We start from the raw sequence: 15,718 nt of genomic DNA, 5'->3' as shown, positions 1-15,718 counted from the left end.
GCCGCTGACATGGCACATACCCACGTGGGGGATTGGCCAGGAATCTCCTCGTCTTCCTTGGCAACGGGGGGAGATGGGCGCGCGCTGCCTGGCCGCTGACATGGCACATACCCACGTGGGGGATTGGCCAGGAATCGGGCGTGAGAAGGGCTAATGCACCCGCTTAAAGGAGTACTGACACGAAATTTCAAAGCTGAGATCCGCTCTAGCAATCAAGTACAACGACAACACAAATAGGTGTCTGTGCATGGCACATACCCACGTGGGGGATTGGCCAGGAATCGGGCGTGAGAAGGGCTAATGCACCCGCTTAAAGGAGTACTGACACGAAATTTCAAAGCTGAGATCCGCTCTAGCAATCAAGTACAACGACAACACAAATAGGTGTCTGTGAATAAATGCATCTTTCTTTCTTTGTAGTTGTGTGTGTGTGTGTGATCTCTCTTTCGCGAACATTACCGAACCGCGCAAATTCAACTCGTGCATTCGCACTTTCACATTCTTCCCCTCGGGGAAATGCGGGGAAATTTTTGAAATATTGCGAGGTTTTCTTAACTTTCTTCTTCCATTTTTAGTTTCTTTTAATTTTGAGTTTTTGTTATTTTAGTGCCCTGCGACAGACGATGATTAGCAGATTCGGTTATTAATATCCAGCTGAACTGCTGAGTGACTTTCCGTTCGGGGACTCCCCCAGTGAGCTCGTACCGCGCGACAGGGCATGAACTGCAAGTGGCAGAACCACGTACCCAGCGAAGACCGGGCTTTCAATCGGCGCTGACAGCCGTCTGCCTTTCTGCTGCGAGCGGAATCGCACTTGGTCTACCGAGGCAGATTGTAGTAGCGGGCCTCGGACTTCGATTATCTCTTTCGTGTGCACCTACGTCGCGTACAAAAAAGGTCTTTTTCTTGTCTTGACCGGAGAAATGGCCGCCACACGTGCACATTTTCATTATGCTCCTCAGTATGAAGGCGGCCTGGCACGCAGTACGACACAATACGCGGTGGCCAGGAAGGCCGAGCTTGCTCACCCGCCTGAGAACACTGCCGAGAAGTGGCCGGGTAATTTTTGTTTGCTTGTTTTTATCGGTGTTCATTTTTGGGCCGACATTATGTTCACCTTTGCCGGCAGCGTTCCTAGCCTAGCTCTACGAGACTAGGACAGTGACTTATTCGCGTCCATGTGATCTTTCGTAGGCAATGTAAAAAAAAAAAAAAAAAAACGCGCGGAATTACGACAATTAGCTGTGGTAAACAAAACACGCTCAGGGCGGCGCATCGATCTGACCAACCTATTCGACCGGTCTTCATAGGTTTTGAAGAAGACCGGTTGCATTGAGCATTCCTTTGTCTTACACATCTTACGCCACTGCCCACGATATGCTAGTCAACGGGCAACAGCGCCGAAGGCACATGTGCGATTACCACGTAGAAGTGCGCTAGAATTTTCCCGCTTCCTCGACCCTGGTGCAATCGTTCCGAGGCGGTGCTGTAAACAAGAACTCTCTTTTGCTTTCTTCGAGTACTCGTGGCTGGAAGAGGTCCTCTGAACCCACTGGACATTTACATTTTAAATTAGTGTATATCTCCCCATGGCTTTATGTGGACAATTACATCATGATTTGTGTAGCGATATTTATCATATGCTTATCATCGTGTATATCGCCATCCTTATCATCCCTATGTATATCATGATGTATTACTCTTACTCCGCCCCCTTTTTCTGTACTTTCGCTCTTTCATCTTACTGTATTCACTCCCAGCTTGAGTAGCAAGCCCTACCGGTAGTGCGGCTGACCTCCTCAGTTTTCACGAAAGCCCTTTCTCTTTCTCTCCCTCGTAGTGCGCACGCAGGAGTGCCGGAATTCTCGCCCGCGCCTCACTTATCACAAGGTCAGGGTCGCGCTCAAGTGCAACTGGGGACAACGCATTGTTGCGCGGAGCATGACGCAATATTCCCCGAGTACCGACCGGCGGAGATTCGCTCGCACATGAGTGCAGGGAAATAAGCTACACGCGTTACTGTAACCAACGACGCGCAGTTATATTGCAACCGCGAGGACTTTCCGGTAAATTATGACGTACACTGCGCTTCTAAACAAAGGAGGAGGAAAAAAAAACGCTTATTCCTCCCATTTAAACAAGCAAACAAAAAATTTGCCGCGTATCTGCTCCTTTCGTTGCAAATGTCGTCAAAAGACGATAGACTTTGTACACATTTGCCAAGGAAATGCCCCCCTTTGCTTTCCCGCTCACCTCTCATGCTGTTTCTGTTCCGTTGCGCTCATCCCAAGGTAAACACATGAAAGGTTTTCTCAAGGCGATTTGAATTCAACGCGTTCCACTGCTATACAGGCGGGGTTCCTCGATGCCAGCGCTGCAGTACTGCGGAGACGCGCGTGAATCGAGGCGGCCGACTTCAAGGTTTATATAACCGCGTTGCCGTGCTCCACGTGCGTTCCAAGCAGAACGTGAAACCTAGCTAGTGGAACCTTTCTTTTCTGTTGCCGCGTGAGTTCTCATATGCCGCCAGAAGGTGATGCGGGCAACAGAACAGCAGGCGGCGGTTTTCTGCAGTAGAGGTAGAATATCATTTGCTATCGAAAAACCACGCATCCAAGAATTTTTGAATAAAGGAACACTGCAAATATTCCTTGTGTACTAATTTTTTGTTTTATATTTGCGTAATGTCATGTTCTTGTTCAACAAAGTTGACAAATATGAACACATAAACCGGGCTTATACGTTTACATTTGGCTGTGAGTATGTAAGACTATTGCTCAGTAAGCATTTTACTTTGGCCGGGTGGCTGAATCGAGTTACAAACAGACAGACGGACATACAGACAGACAGACCAAAATTTCTGGGTTTAAGTAGCCCAAGAAAGACTATCGTCTTGAAAAGAACTGTGGAGTTCTCCACTCGACCGTTAACGAGGCTGGGTCAAAGCGGAGATGGTCGGGGCGTTAAAGCGAACCACGCGCGGATCGGCCTCTCCCGGTCGGGCCCAACTGGAGAGCCTACTCTCCCCGCGGGGCGGAGGCGAACGGCTGTGAAGGCCGTGATTAAAGCACGGGGTCCGTTCTGTGCCGATGCTCACTATTCGCGGCTAACAGAAGGACCGGTTTTCGGTAAAACTCGTCAACCACTGGAATAGACGATTTTAGGAAAATGGCCCCAACCGTCACCAATAATCACCGGAGGGTGACCGGGACTGCAGACTCTTGTTTCCTCCTCGAGGCTATTGAAGCTGCCTTCCTTTTTTGTCACCAACCAAGGTTATCAACCAAGGATAACTTGCCAGGCCTAACTTTGGTTTGCTTCCCTCTCTCTCCATTCGCTTTTCTACGGCTCTTCGTGCGTGTTGTACTTCTGCAGGCAGAGGAAAAGGGCATGGCCCCACTGTTGCGGTGTGGGCTACGTCAGGTTTGAAGAATACGTAATCGCCAACGTCCTTTGGTATCTGTGGTTAGCCGCACCGTCAAATCATCCAGACAGTGTGCCATGGCGTGGTCTATTCATCGCCGCATCGGTCGCATACCAACATAGGGAACGGCCTCGGGCTCATCTTTTTACTCGCGATAAGCTGAAATACTTGCGCAAATTATTCCTTCCAGTATGGCCGACCTTTGCGGGAGGCGTTGCTTTCCCTATTGTTTAAAGTAAACTTCCCGCTTTCATTTCTCCTTTTCTCAAGTGAACACACCACGATATGCACACGTCGGCCTCTCTATGAAAGCCAGCAGCATGAATTGCAATAGTGACAGGAAACGCTGCCAAGCCGCTGTTAATTTCAAAAAGAATTAGAGGGAAAAATTACGCTGAAAGCTATGATGCCAACCGCGGGCTTCTCCTGAACGGAGTGCGCTACCTGTGGAGCGCCTCCTCTCCACACCCATTCCGGGGGTGGGTATACGTTCTAACAATGTGTGTGTCGTAACCACACAGCGTGTCTGTAGGTTCGAAGCACGCTCACCAGGGAAGACGGGGCCACCGAGCTCGTCCTCGTAGAGAGTGTACGCACTGCCGTTGCGCGAGCGGCGTCCCAGCGGGGCACTCGTCAGGTCCTGCGAGGAACAAGAAGCAGGGGGGAACGCTTCAGCTCCCCGAAGTGTGCCCGCATATTTATGCCGGCTCAAACAAGAACACAATCACGGTTAAGGGCACTGAACAGGATGACAGAGAGAACAAGAGGCAAATTAGTAACCTTAAAAAATATATGTATTCGGGATACAGTGATCTACCTAAACTGTCGAACGTTTTATTCATTTTATTTTTTCTTCAGAGCATGGCAGAATGGCTGATCGCAGCGGTGACAGCACACGTCGAAGCCGCGCAAGCTTGACTGGCAACAGAAAAACGAATATTGGAGAGTGTACTTAAGTAGAGATTTGTGTTTGGTTAATTGGCTTTGGCAACTTTACGTGAAACTCTATTAAAAAACAGCGATAAACTCAAAACAATCCAAGCCCCCTTCTTAAAAAAAAAAAGATGGTTAAAACGCGAAGCTTTCTCCCGTGCAACTTGAGTCAAAGTCCAAAATCCAAACTGCTGGAACAGTGTCAACATGGCGCGGTTGGATCGACCTCGGCTTCATAACGCGGGGAACCCAGGTTTGATTAGGACCCCGAGAAGCGCTTTTTCGTTGACAATCTTCGCGTTTGATCATTATCATCATGTGGGCGTGTGTGTGCGTGTAAAGTCGGCTTTCGTGCAGGGAATATTGGTTCCATGATCTACGGCGCACGCGAGGCACAGGAAACTTCGCTTTAACAAGAAACCAGCCCAGCTGGGTGAAGCGCGAACAACTAAATTTTAGCCCTATGGGTGAAAGATGGGCGTACAAGTGCAACCGCTTTGCCAAACAAGCTACTCATATGCTTATACGGGAGGCTCTTTAGCTATTTAGGCGGTCCTTCTGAAGAGTGTGACGTATGCGCGGCTTATTTGGCAGATAAGCTGTGACATACGTATGCTTATTTTTCACCCATCGGACTAAAATTCAATTGTTCATGCTTCACCAAATAGAATCGGTTCTGTTATTTGCATGTTTTCAACAGCATCTTGTGGGAATTTCAACAGCATCTTGTGGAATTTCAACAGCATTTTGTGGGAACATATCAGTGGCCTTGAGTACGCCACCGGATGTGTTCGTCAGGAATGAGACATGCAGCGCAATCCACCTCGTCCTCCCGCTCCTGGCACTCGTCCGGATAGTGAATAATATCCCGCCACTGTCTCTAAAAGGAGCGCGTAATATCCGTTAGCGAAAGCGGCGGATGAGGAAGAAGAAGAAGAAGAAGAAGAAGAAGATTATGACGACGACGGGCCGGAGAGAGAGAGAGAGAGAGAGAGAGAGAGACTTCTTTATTTTAAGAGTTTGTTTAAGTGCGTTGAGTGACCGCAAGCCGTAGTCTTCCGCTGACCATGGCAGTGTTCCGCGAGACTCTTCTGAGTATGCAAGTCTGCGCTGCCCAGCGCCTCCTCCCACAGCTCGACTGAGGGGATTAAGGGTAAGGGTTCTTCAGGGCATGCCCGTATGAGATGGACGTTGCCTTTTCCATGCAGGGCAATGCGGTGACGGATATAAAGTCGGGTGAATATGGTGCAGTATGTAGCGAACATGGCAGTGCGTTCGTCTGTAGCAAGCACCACGTGCGCATACACTGGCACACAACGCGGCTTAATTGCACATCAAAGGAATCACACAGTGCTGCGGAGACTTCCGCTTCCTCGACGCTGAAGGGTTAAAAGGCTGGCGTTACGGTTTCTGACTTCTCAAGTATTTCCGGTATTTTCTTATCGCACAGAGTCGCTTCTTGTTGACAACACGGAGATAAAGTCGACGGTTTCCGATACCTTCACCAACGAACACGGAGATAAAGTCGACGGTTTCCGATACCTTCACCAACGAATTCATTTGCTCTCTTCCTTCCTCCTTTTTCGATCCCTGAACACACTTGACTGCCAGGCAATCACAGCCACCACGGCGGGGACAGCGACCATAAAGCAACTGGCCACGGGAGCCACACCGCACGTACTCTGGGCGGTAGAACGGCCAGCAGCCTCCCCGAGAGAGGGGCCGATGATTCCCGTGGGAACGCCCGGCCGCCTCGGAACGACGACGTTGGTCCTGACCGCGGAGACAGGTTTCCGGTCAACCCGCCGGATCAACCGCGCCGCTTCCTTCGGCCACTTTCCCGACGACGTAATCACGCCGGTCTCGCTTCAGTACAACATTTATTATTATTTTTTTTTGCACTTAGCACCGCGTCTCGTCTATTCGGGGCCCATGAACAACGCTGAACGTAATCTTTTTTGCGCTCTTCTTTTTACGCACCCGGAGAGACCAAAGCCAACTCTGGGCCAGTCAGAAGCCCCAAGGCAAAAAAAAAAAAAAAAAGAAAGAAAGATGCCCATAGAGGGGTGGGGCGTTGGAATAAACATGTGTCGGCAGTACGGAGGAATGAAGTGTGAAGAAAGCTACATAATTTCAGTGAACTTCGAAACGAGGGTTTTCGGCGCTATTGTTCTTAAAAGTTGATTTTAAAAAATTACAGGCGGATTGTCAGCGCGAACCACAATATGTCGTGCGAAAGCGAACTTTCTCGCACCAAACGTTTTGTCAAGGTCTACTTATTTTTCCCGCTCATGCCACGGCATCCCCGCGGGCGGCAGCGTCTGCAGCAACGCGCACTGCGCAGATATCCTGCAGACGTCGCGTAGTCGCTAAGGCATCAACTTTCGTGGAGAAAAACGTCCCGACTAAGTACCGAACCCACAACTTTTCCACCGTTTTCTCCCTTTTTTGCTTCCAAAACATACGACGCAAAACAGCGCGCCTTTCAGTTGTAAATGTAAACAAGAGAAAACAAACTGTCATCTCAAAGCAATGCCAGATAAAAAAATATTTAGCTTAATTTTGCCCGACCAAAACACTGACAGGCAACTCTTCCCTGTTTTTTGAAAGCTGCAGGGGACACGGAATTTGGGAGGAAACAGTACTACTGGTCTGGCAGCGTCGCGCGAACTTGGAAGCGCGCAAATGCGCCAAAGAAAAATATATGACGGTCGTCCTTTCTCTGCAAAATACGTCGAGTGCATAAAGGGCGACGATGGCCAGCTCGGCTGAGCAAGCCAGCAAGCTAGAACACTGAGATATAGCCAGCTACGGCCCGTACTTTTACCGTTGCTAGTTTATGTTTGGGCAGATTATGCGGACCGCGATTAATTATTTCTGCGCCTCCTGAACTTGATAACAGCATTAAGCTTGGGCACAGAAGCCCCCAAATTCAATTAAGCAGATGAGTTATGGCCCAGTGGTTCTGACTTTCGCCTCGAAACCTGCGGTGCCTTGACTAGATCGCCAGTGCCGGCATGTGCACTGTAGCCTTAAATCAGTGCTAAAAGAGCTAAAAACTAAGAGCTGGATTGGACATTACTGAATAAACTAAGCAGTAGTACTCGTGCTTTCACGAATGTACCGTGCACAAGTGCAGGTTCTTGCCGACAGTTGGGGGTGATTCGTCAAGAATAAATTCAATTATTTTACACGGACTCTGCTTTCAAATATTCGCAAGTTTCAAATCCCTTACATATATACGGTCACGAACCAGAAAAGTATAATGCGGTAATTAGTAACTCGTATCTTTTCATTAAAAAATATAAAAGCTGTGAAGAAAGTGTAAAGCTGGCCTTTTTCCCAACCTGGTGCTTCATGCAACTTTAGAGGATTTCTGCCGCTTTAAAAGTGCGGTCTCAGAGCGAGGCACCCAGTACTGCAAGTGCGCGTACTTTCATTGCGCGCCGTTCTGGTGAGCATAGTGGTGTTGCTGCTGCTGCACTAAATCAGCAATGCAGTCATTCTAGGCCTGGTTTAACATTGCTGAGAAGCTGGTAGCGTCTGCGAGGGTGTGCTGGAAAGAGTCGGTGAAGCCTCACCAGGACAGCCACCACCACCCACAGATTCCGCCGGTGCGTGTCTCCCATAAGCTTAGGCACAAATACATATCCCTGTGACGCCATTGGAGTAGCTTGTGAATCCGGTGCGATGGTTCCCACTGCCGCTTTCTCTTCCTTTGTGGTTCGAGAGAAAAAAATCGCAGAAGATGCCTGAGCAAATCGCTATGAGATGAGAACGCGAAAGCGCTTCCCTTGGTTAAGCTCCTCGACAAGTCCTATGCGTACACCGACGCTAAGCCTACAACATCGACATCAAACTCGCTGCAGTTGCTTGTTCCAGAATCGCTATCCCTGCTGCAGCCGCGACGCTGCCTCCATACAAGCTGAAGGCCAAATGCGGTGAAAGCGTGCTCTCTTCGTATACATGCTACATTGGTGGCCACGTGTTGTGTTCTATTTCTGATGCACACGCTGTGGAACGCGTCACGATCGATGGGCACTTCCTGATAGACGCGCTTTTCTTCGCGCTTTATTTTACACCCATACGCTATGGAGCGCGCCTTAGCCAATGAGAATTCCGTGTCCGTCGAGTGTCGCTGATGCAGGTGTGAGCGTTTTGTGGCGCCTTTCGCAGACACCAGCCAATCGAGAGAGTAAGTCCATCTACCTGAGGTACGTGATGTAGTAAGGGATAACACGAATACAACTGCGGAATGCTGCCGCAACTGATGGTGCGACAAATTTACATCACCGTCCCCTTGAGCACGTAAACTTGCGAGCGCATTGGTCAGATTTCGGCGATGCGCCACACTTGGAAAACGCTTCAATGCAGGTCACTGAGTGCAAGTGTATACGGGAGAATTTCTGCACACAACATACAGCACGGAGGCAGAGGCGTAAGAAGGGCTTCAGCGCATGCGTGCCTTCACTGCAAACCGCTAGTACAAGGGCAGCGCGTTACCAAAAACGCGCATCAAAGAAACTGCGCAGTTTTCGCGAGGCAGCACTTTGCCCCTGCGCAGAGAAGAACTCTGTGCGCGCAAAGCAAACTAAAGCCTCGCGATCCCGTTACCCCGATCGTGTCGTTGTCGTTAGCCTAACAGACTATAGGCATATCGTACTGCTCACTGAACGAACCTTGGCCTTTGGTACGGGAGTGCATGTACCCGTACTGCACCCAACTGGAGGAGCAGCGCAGTTCTAATATCCGTTTCCGCCTCCGTGCCGACATTCAAACGGAGGCGGCACGGGTCATCAGCGCCGTGTCGCTCGCTCCTTGTTTGCTCTTCGTGCTTCTCCCGGGAGTCCACTTTTCTGTTCTGCGGCACTGCGAGTCCGGCTGAGTCCCCGCCCCAAAGAGAAACAGTCGCCGCCGTTCGCTTCTGCGTCGACAGAGAAAGGGCGGTGAAGAGAAAAAAGCGCTACGCCCAGCGCTCCTCCTCGCTTCCTTCTGAAGGCGAATTCAGGGGCCAGCGTGAGAAACGGAGCTGTAATTGCCGCCCGGGAACACGGCGGCGCGCTTATCCTCGCTTGCGTCTTCTTTTGCCTCCACCTTGCCACTCTTTCGTTTGCATTCTGGGGGCACCAGTACACGTCCGGCTTTGCAAATGAAATGGGCGTCACAGAAAACCGCCGCCGAGAGAAGCCCTTTGGCTTTATCGTATCTTTCCAGTCGTGCAAACGGCTATTACGAACCCTCCAGACGCTCACTTCCTTTCTGTTATTCTGACCCTGGCTGCGAGCTCGCACGGCCAATTTCGAGTTGGCTGATGAGACGGCTTAACGTCCACTGAAGTCGCATGTTGTCGGTGATCAGATATTAAGGTCCATCCTTGTATACACTTTGTATGTACGAGAAACGAACCTGAAAGACAACGGGCATTTTCCTACGGGGCGTTACTTCGACCGAGTTGTAATACGGAAATGAATGAACCAAGGCATGTCTCGGATATATTATTGTATTCGCATGATTCAAACGCACACCCCATTGTAATACGCAAGTGACTTTACCTAGAAAAAATTCGGAAAAATAATTTGACGCCGATTCTACCGTGCAGATGTATGTAGAAGACATGACGCCACGTACCTGGCAGAAGACAGTTTATTTGGCCCACGCAACTTTGCAACAAAAATCTCTAGTGATTCATAAACTTTCTTATTCAGCTCCTGCTGGCATTGAAATTGGAGCGACGAACGTTGAGGGTGTTTGAGATTTCAAGTGTTTTTACACTCATAATTGTAGACATTACAGGCCGTTGGTTCATTCGCTGCTAATCTATGAATTCCACTGGGGAGTCCAGGTTTTGGAAAGCGTCGTTGGTCAGGGCAAGCAAAGGCTTGCGTGAAAATATGGCTCTGCTTCCTTTGAGTCAATCGCTCAGGCTGCCATGACGCTGCAGGGTTTCGTGTCGAAGGAAAAGACAAGGTGCGCGTTAGACTCGTACAAATACGGTATTAATCATTCACAACAAGTAGTCAAGACAAACGAACTCACTTCATTTTCGATCCAGTTGCACCATTTCGACGGGCACGCGAAATTCCATCTAAGGAAATAAGGTTATTCTTTTTTTAGAGGAAGGTTAGCATATTAGTCACGATGAACAGAAATGGAGCGTTACCTTTTTCGTTCTAAGGCATAGGAGACCCGATGTTTTAGTGCGCAAGCACTTTGGCGCCTGCTACTGTGGTTTCGCGGTGGCGACGGCGACCGCTTTGTAACCGAGCGAGTGAAGGCAGAAAGAAAACGGTGGAGAAAAGTGTGGCGAAAGTGCGAGAGGGAGGGCAGTATGCCGAGCCCACACGAGACGCTCGTCGGAGCGTCTGGCGAAGGCATAACTGGGAGGACGGCACGCGCTGCTAGGGCGTCATCTCTCGCACTGCCTCCCCCGCAGACGGTACTCCTCCGTGCACAGCTCATTCGCACCACGTGACATTTGCGCGGCAGGTTCAAACACGATTTGCAAAACACGCTCTACGGCGGCGGCGATGCGTTGTGAGATAACAGCCCAGTAACGCGCGCCACCGTGCGTTCGCTGATCCCACAATCTCTTCCTGAGACGCAGCAGATATGCGCCGTGACTGAGAAGACTGCAGTTAGCGCTGGGCGCAAATTTCGCATCAGGGAGTATAGTAATCGTCAGTGCATTTTTTTTATATACAGCGACCCGAGTAAAAATTGGGATTTCAAAAAGCGGATGAAGTTTCTCTGAAGGACGCTTGGTAGTCGATAGAAGCGTTGCGCGCTGATGGCTTACGGTGTAAAGTAACGACGAAAGATGTGCAAGCCCGATCAACGTTTCATAAACATGAACAATTCAAAGTGTATTTGTTTAGATACAATACCGTTGTTCCTACCTGTTGCAGCAATTACTGATTAAAATCAATCACGTTAACCTAAGAGCTGTCAGCATAGTGTTCTGCGATGGTTCTCATTTCATTAACGCGAAGAGTTCTTAAATTACGCACTCTTGCAACCAGGGTGTCGAACCGGAGCCGAACCGAACCGAAAACCAGAACTTAACCGGTATTTTTGCCGGAACTGAACCCGAACCAGAACCGCTATTTTTTGAGCACGCTAAACCCGAACCGGAACTGAACCGAAAAAAGAAATAACGGTTATCGGTTCATGCAAAAACGGTTCGACCTTCCGTTGTTGATATTGCACAGTCAATGAAATTCAGGCCTTCTTTTCTTTCACGTATCATCAACTTCGTACCCACTCGCGCACTTTCCCCTCCATACAATTGAACATTATCACGCTCTATGTAAGAACAGGGGAAATGAACGAGCACCAATGTAGCAATGGTATGTTGCTGGTGGAAGCGCGAGCGTGGTGCAAGCTGACCAAACGAAATGTCATTCTCGGCAGCTTGCAGGGGATATAAAACGACTTTTACCTCCCCTAGCTGCGCCTTTATTGGAGCAATAAGGCTGCAGGAGTGCTCCACTGCGCAACAGCGAAAGCCCACACCCGATGTGTGCAAACTTTTTGCATTTCATAATTTGTTAAAAAGGTACGACACCTGCAAATTGTTAATACTTGACAAGTGTGACCACAGGAGCTGCTCAGTGGCTAAGCCGTTTGCTGCTGACCACAAGTGGCCTCGATCTCCCTTCCTCACGACCGTTTTTCTGAAGTACATGGAAATCGAGAACGTCCGCGTATCAAGATTTTGATCCACATTTAATATCACCAGCTGGTTAAAATAAGTATGCCGGCCTGCTACATAAGCTGCGCCTCGGAGCAGAGATATAGCATGCGCCAGTTTTCTTTGTGTTTACACGGAAAACAACAAAAAAGAAAAGGCGAATCCCGTTGTTTTAAAATATTACGCAAAAAGTAAGTAACAGCGAATAAGTAAAAAAAAAAAAGCACCAAAACGTGGATATTGCTCTATACTTTCCTTTGCCCTGCCTTTCACAACCAAACGTGTCATCAATGCCAAGGAAGTGAGTTCCGTGGTCAGTTTTTGAGGACGGTACAGTAAACAAGTTCCGTTTTTTACAGATACAAATAACAACAAATATGTCAGAGAAAACTGTTAAGGTGCGCACTTAATCCCTTGGCAAGAAACTGCAGCCCTCGACCTTGTCTTGGAAGCAGAAACACTAATAAAGCAGATGACACGTGCAGAAAGGCAGGCTGGTACCCCAAACTGTCCCATTCGCCCAGCGATCATCTTTTCTGCTTGTTCTGCAGTTTTGTCGCTTTCAGATCTGCTTTTTTTCGAAGGTGCGCTTGTACTGACTACCCAACTCGCTACATTACTTCTACTGCTACTCGTTCCGGAGGGGAGTACTGCTGTGGATGAATTAAAGAGCGCTTACCCAAAAAAGTCCCATCTCATGCTCCGCGCGCCAAATTTCCCTTTCATTTTCTAACAGCATAATCTGTAATAAGATTCCGCAATGTAGCACACGGAACGATGGCCGGGGGTCAGGCGGTACGATGACATACTGATTGTAATGCACACATCTGGTATAGCTATCGCAAAAGGAATTGCAGTGGTCAGAGCAAGCTTACTTTTAACAAAAGTGTGGCTAACACATTCGATAAGGTGACAGCTAACAAATTATTCAGGGGGACCAAATGATCTAATTCATTGGTAGTATTTATGTGCGTATTGTAGGATTTTTGTTTCGTTACAAATATAAAAAAATATGCGCCATTGGTATTAAGCGCTGGTATTTGAGCGCGTCAGTACACAGGCCTAAATTTAAGGCTTCAATTTTAGCGTGATGGGCGATTCCATAGCGACGATTGCGATTTCAACAAAAAAGGAAAGGGCAGAAAATATATCCCACGACTGCATATCTCTTTGCGGTGGCTTTATGAATAGTCGCTAGGACAACATAAAGTCTGGGTGAAAAAGTAGGTGGTAAATCGTCGTCAGTTCATCTCTTTTTCTAATATCTCGTAATTGTTTAAGTTTGCTTTGCAACTGCGCCACTACCCTTGGGGAAGAGCAACATTTTGAATTTTTGTTTGCATTTTGATTTGACTGTAGTTTTAAACTACTAAATGTTTTTTTTTTTTTTTCATTTCAGTGATAATTCAACTCGTCGAACCGGTTAGGTACGTGAATTTTGTCGAACCGGAACTGAACCGGAACGAAATGATTTCGCCTTAACCAGAACCGTAACCGAACTGGTATTTTTTTTGGTTCGACACACTGCTTGTAACACTTTGATAAACGCAGTACGTGGTCGCTAGACTCCTGGTGGTGAACTGAATTGGAATAGGAGGAGGAGGAATAATTTTCTTTTTTTGACGCGCGTGTCGACCTGGGCACCGACCAAACGGATGCGTCAAAAAAGAAAAAATAACCGTTTTTGTTAGCGATTTCGTATACTTCCGAGTGCATTATCTTCATGAAACTTTGCAGGATTGTATCTTTATGCTAGCAGGCAATATGGAGCAGATAGTAGTCGCTTCACTGCAGTTCTGCCAATTCGGGTGAGGTTGTTAGAACGGCTTCGGGAAGCGGCGGCTGCATGTCATCTGTATTAAAACTGCGCCTTCTAATTTTCGTCGCAGCTTATTGAAGCTGCGACTAAAATTCTTTATGATACCGGCGGAGATAAACGTATCCACGGTTATGGGAGTCGTCTGACCAATAAAACGCACTACATGATGAACGCTTTGATGTAGTCGAATCGGATTAGATTGGCCGGTTGTACGCAGCAACTCAAATTTACCAACCATTTTAGCTAGCCACATGTGCCCTTGCGGTGGCAATTCGCGGAATTTCGTCGTCAGGTAAACCTGGCGATAAAATTTCATTGTTTTAATTGTACGCCGTGCGCTCTTTTGCTGCTCCATGTATAAACACATTCACATGTTTCAATCTGACGGGTACGTTTTCTGGATGCTCCGCCCGCACTAGGTAGGGCCGGTAGCTCGACAGCAAACAAGAACGATTTGTAGAACACCGAATCCGCGGGAGTAGCATTGTCGTCTACTGAAACCTTTCGAGCTGTCTCGGTGGGATTCAGAAAAATACAAAAAAAAACAAAAAAAAATTTCCCTTAACACAGCGACAAGGCGATACGCTTTTCCCTGTTTGACAGATAGTTCGTCTTCGCTGGCTGGTTCATGTGCACTGTGCAAAAAGCCTAACACTCGGAAATGTCTTCTGGAGACTGCAAGAAAACGCGAAGATCTTCCCTTGTTACCATGTTTACCCAATAATAAAAATCTCGCGCCATTCGCAGGTTGTGGCGGCAACATTCGTTGCAGCGGAGACAGCGTGGAAAGCAAGTGCCGCATTATTAAAGACCGTGCCCATGAGAGACGCGCTAGATTGGCTTTCGGTATTGTCGTGACATTCGCATGGTTGAGCGAGCAGAAAGGTAACGGTGGTAGATGTCACCGATTCACCTTCAATACTGCGCTTCATCCTTCACACTTCTACAAAATCGGCGTGTTGTGTATGGGTGCAGAACGCACCTTATCGCACCTCTGATTCGGCCACCGTATCACCAGCCTTTTTTTCCCACCGTAACTTATCGTTCCTGTCAACTCATATATTTTCCCCGTCCGCACGGCTGCACATAGAGCGTCCTTCCGGACGACATCGTTAGCACCGCCTGTCGCAATCCTTTAGCTGAAAGCAGCCCCCGTTACCCGTCGCTCGTGGCTGCTGCAGTACGCCTTACAGCGCAGCTTCCCACTGGGCGCTGTCGCGGGACCGCGTTATTTATCATCGACCTCGCTTCTCACGCCCCGTCCGAACGCAGGTCGAGTGAAAAGCCGATTGCGGCCACTGCGGAGCTTTCCCCAATGGCGCGCCTCATCATGAGGCGCTGAGAGACGTCACCAAGTAGAGCCACTAGATCAGGTTTCAGAGTATCGGCACTCTTTTCTGACCGTTGTTGGATGCCGCCGACCAGTAGTGTTAACTCTATGCCGCCGACAGCGGCCATTGGTGGAACCGCGGCACGTGACATTTATTTACTCCGGAAGGCCCATGAGCGCTGACATTTTGGTGCCCTTGTGTTGTCGCGTGCGCGCGTTCTTCGATGAATCGTGATTTTCGGGGCGCAGCGCGACTGTATGAAACGTTGAGAGTAAGTTTTAAGCCCCAGACAGAGTAGCGATGCCGTGCTGCTCTGTACTGGGCTGTTTCAATCGGCTGGAAGGTGGAAAACAATTCGCTTCCCGCTGGGAAAGAAATACCGTGGCCTAGCGTAACCTATAGCCACTCAAAAGGCGTAGCTTATTTAGTGGCTCTAGCACAACCTAGAGCCACTAAATAAGCTACGCTAGCATAACCGAGCCTGACCCTGTCGCACCGGCACGCTGAATCGAAATCCTCGA

At 48.6% G+C, this 15,718-nt stretch overlaps 1 protein-coding gene across 9 annotated transcripts in view; it reads right to left on the bottom strand.

Annotated features, from left to right (window-relative positions):
- LOC144144358 (pleckstrin homology domain-containing family G member 5-like) overlaps window positions 1-15,718 on the bottom strand; it is a 609,370-nt gene that overhangs the window by 324,058 nt on the left and 269,594 nt on the right. For all 9 annotated transcript variants that reach the window (XM_077675777.1, XM_077675773.1, XM_077675771.1 and 6 more), the window contains one exon: window positions 3,974-4,064. In XM_077675777.1, coding sequence (XP_077531903.1) covers window positions 3,974-4,064 — 91 coding nt within the window. The remainder of the gene's footprint in view (window positions 1-3,973; window positions 4,065-15,718) is intronic.

Source organism: Haemaphysalis longicornis, unplaced genomic scaffold (genome assembly GCF_048455015.1).
Source record: "Haemaphysalis longicornis isolate Haplotype H1 unplaced genomic scaffold, Haemaphysalis longicornis Haplotype H1 scaffold_7, whole genome shotgun sequence".
NCBI lineage: Eukaryota > Metazoa > Arthropoda > Arachnida > Ixodida > Ixodidae > Haemaphysalis > Haemaphysalis longicornis.
Note: the sequence above shows the minus strand (reverse complement) of the source record. Positions and strands in the feature narration are given on the sequence as shown.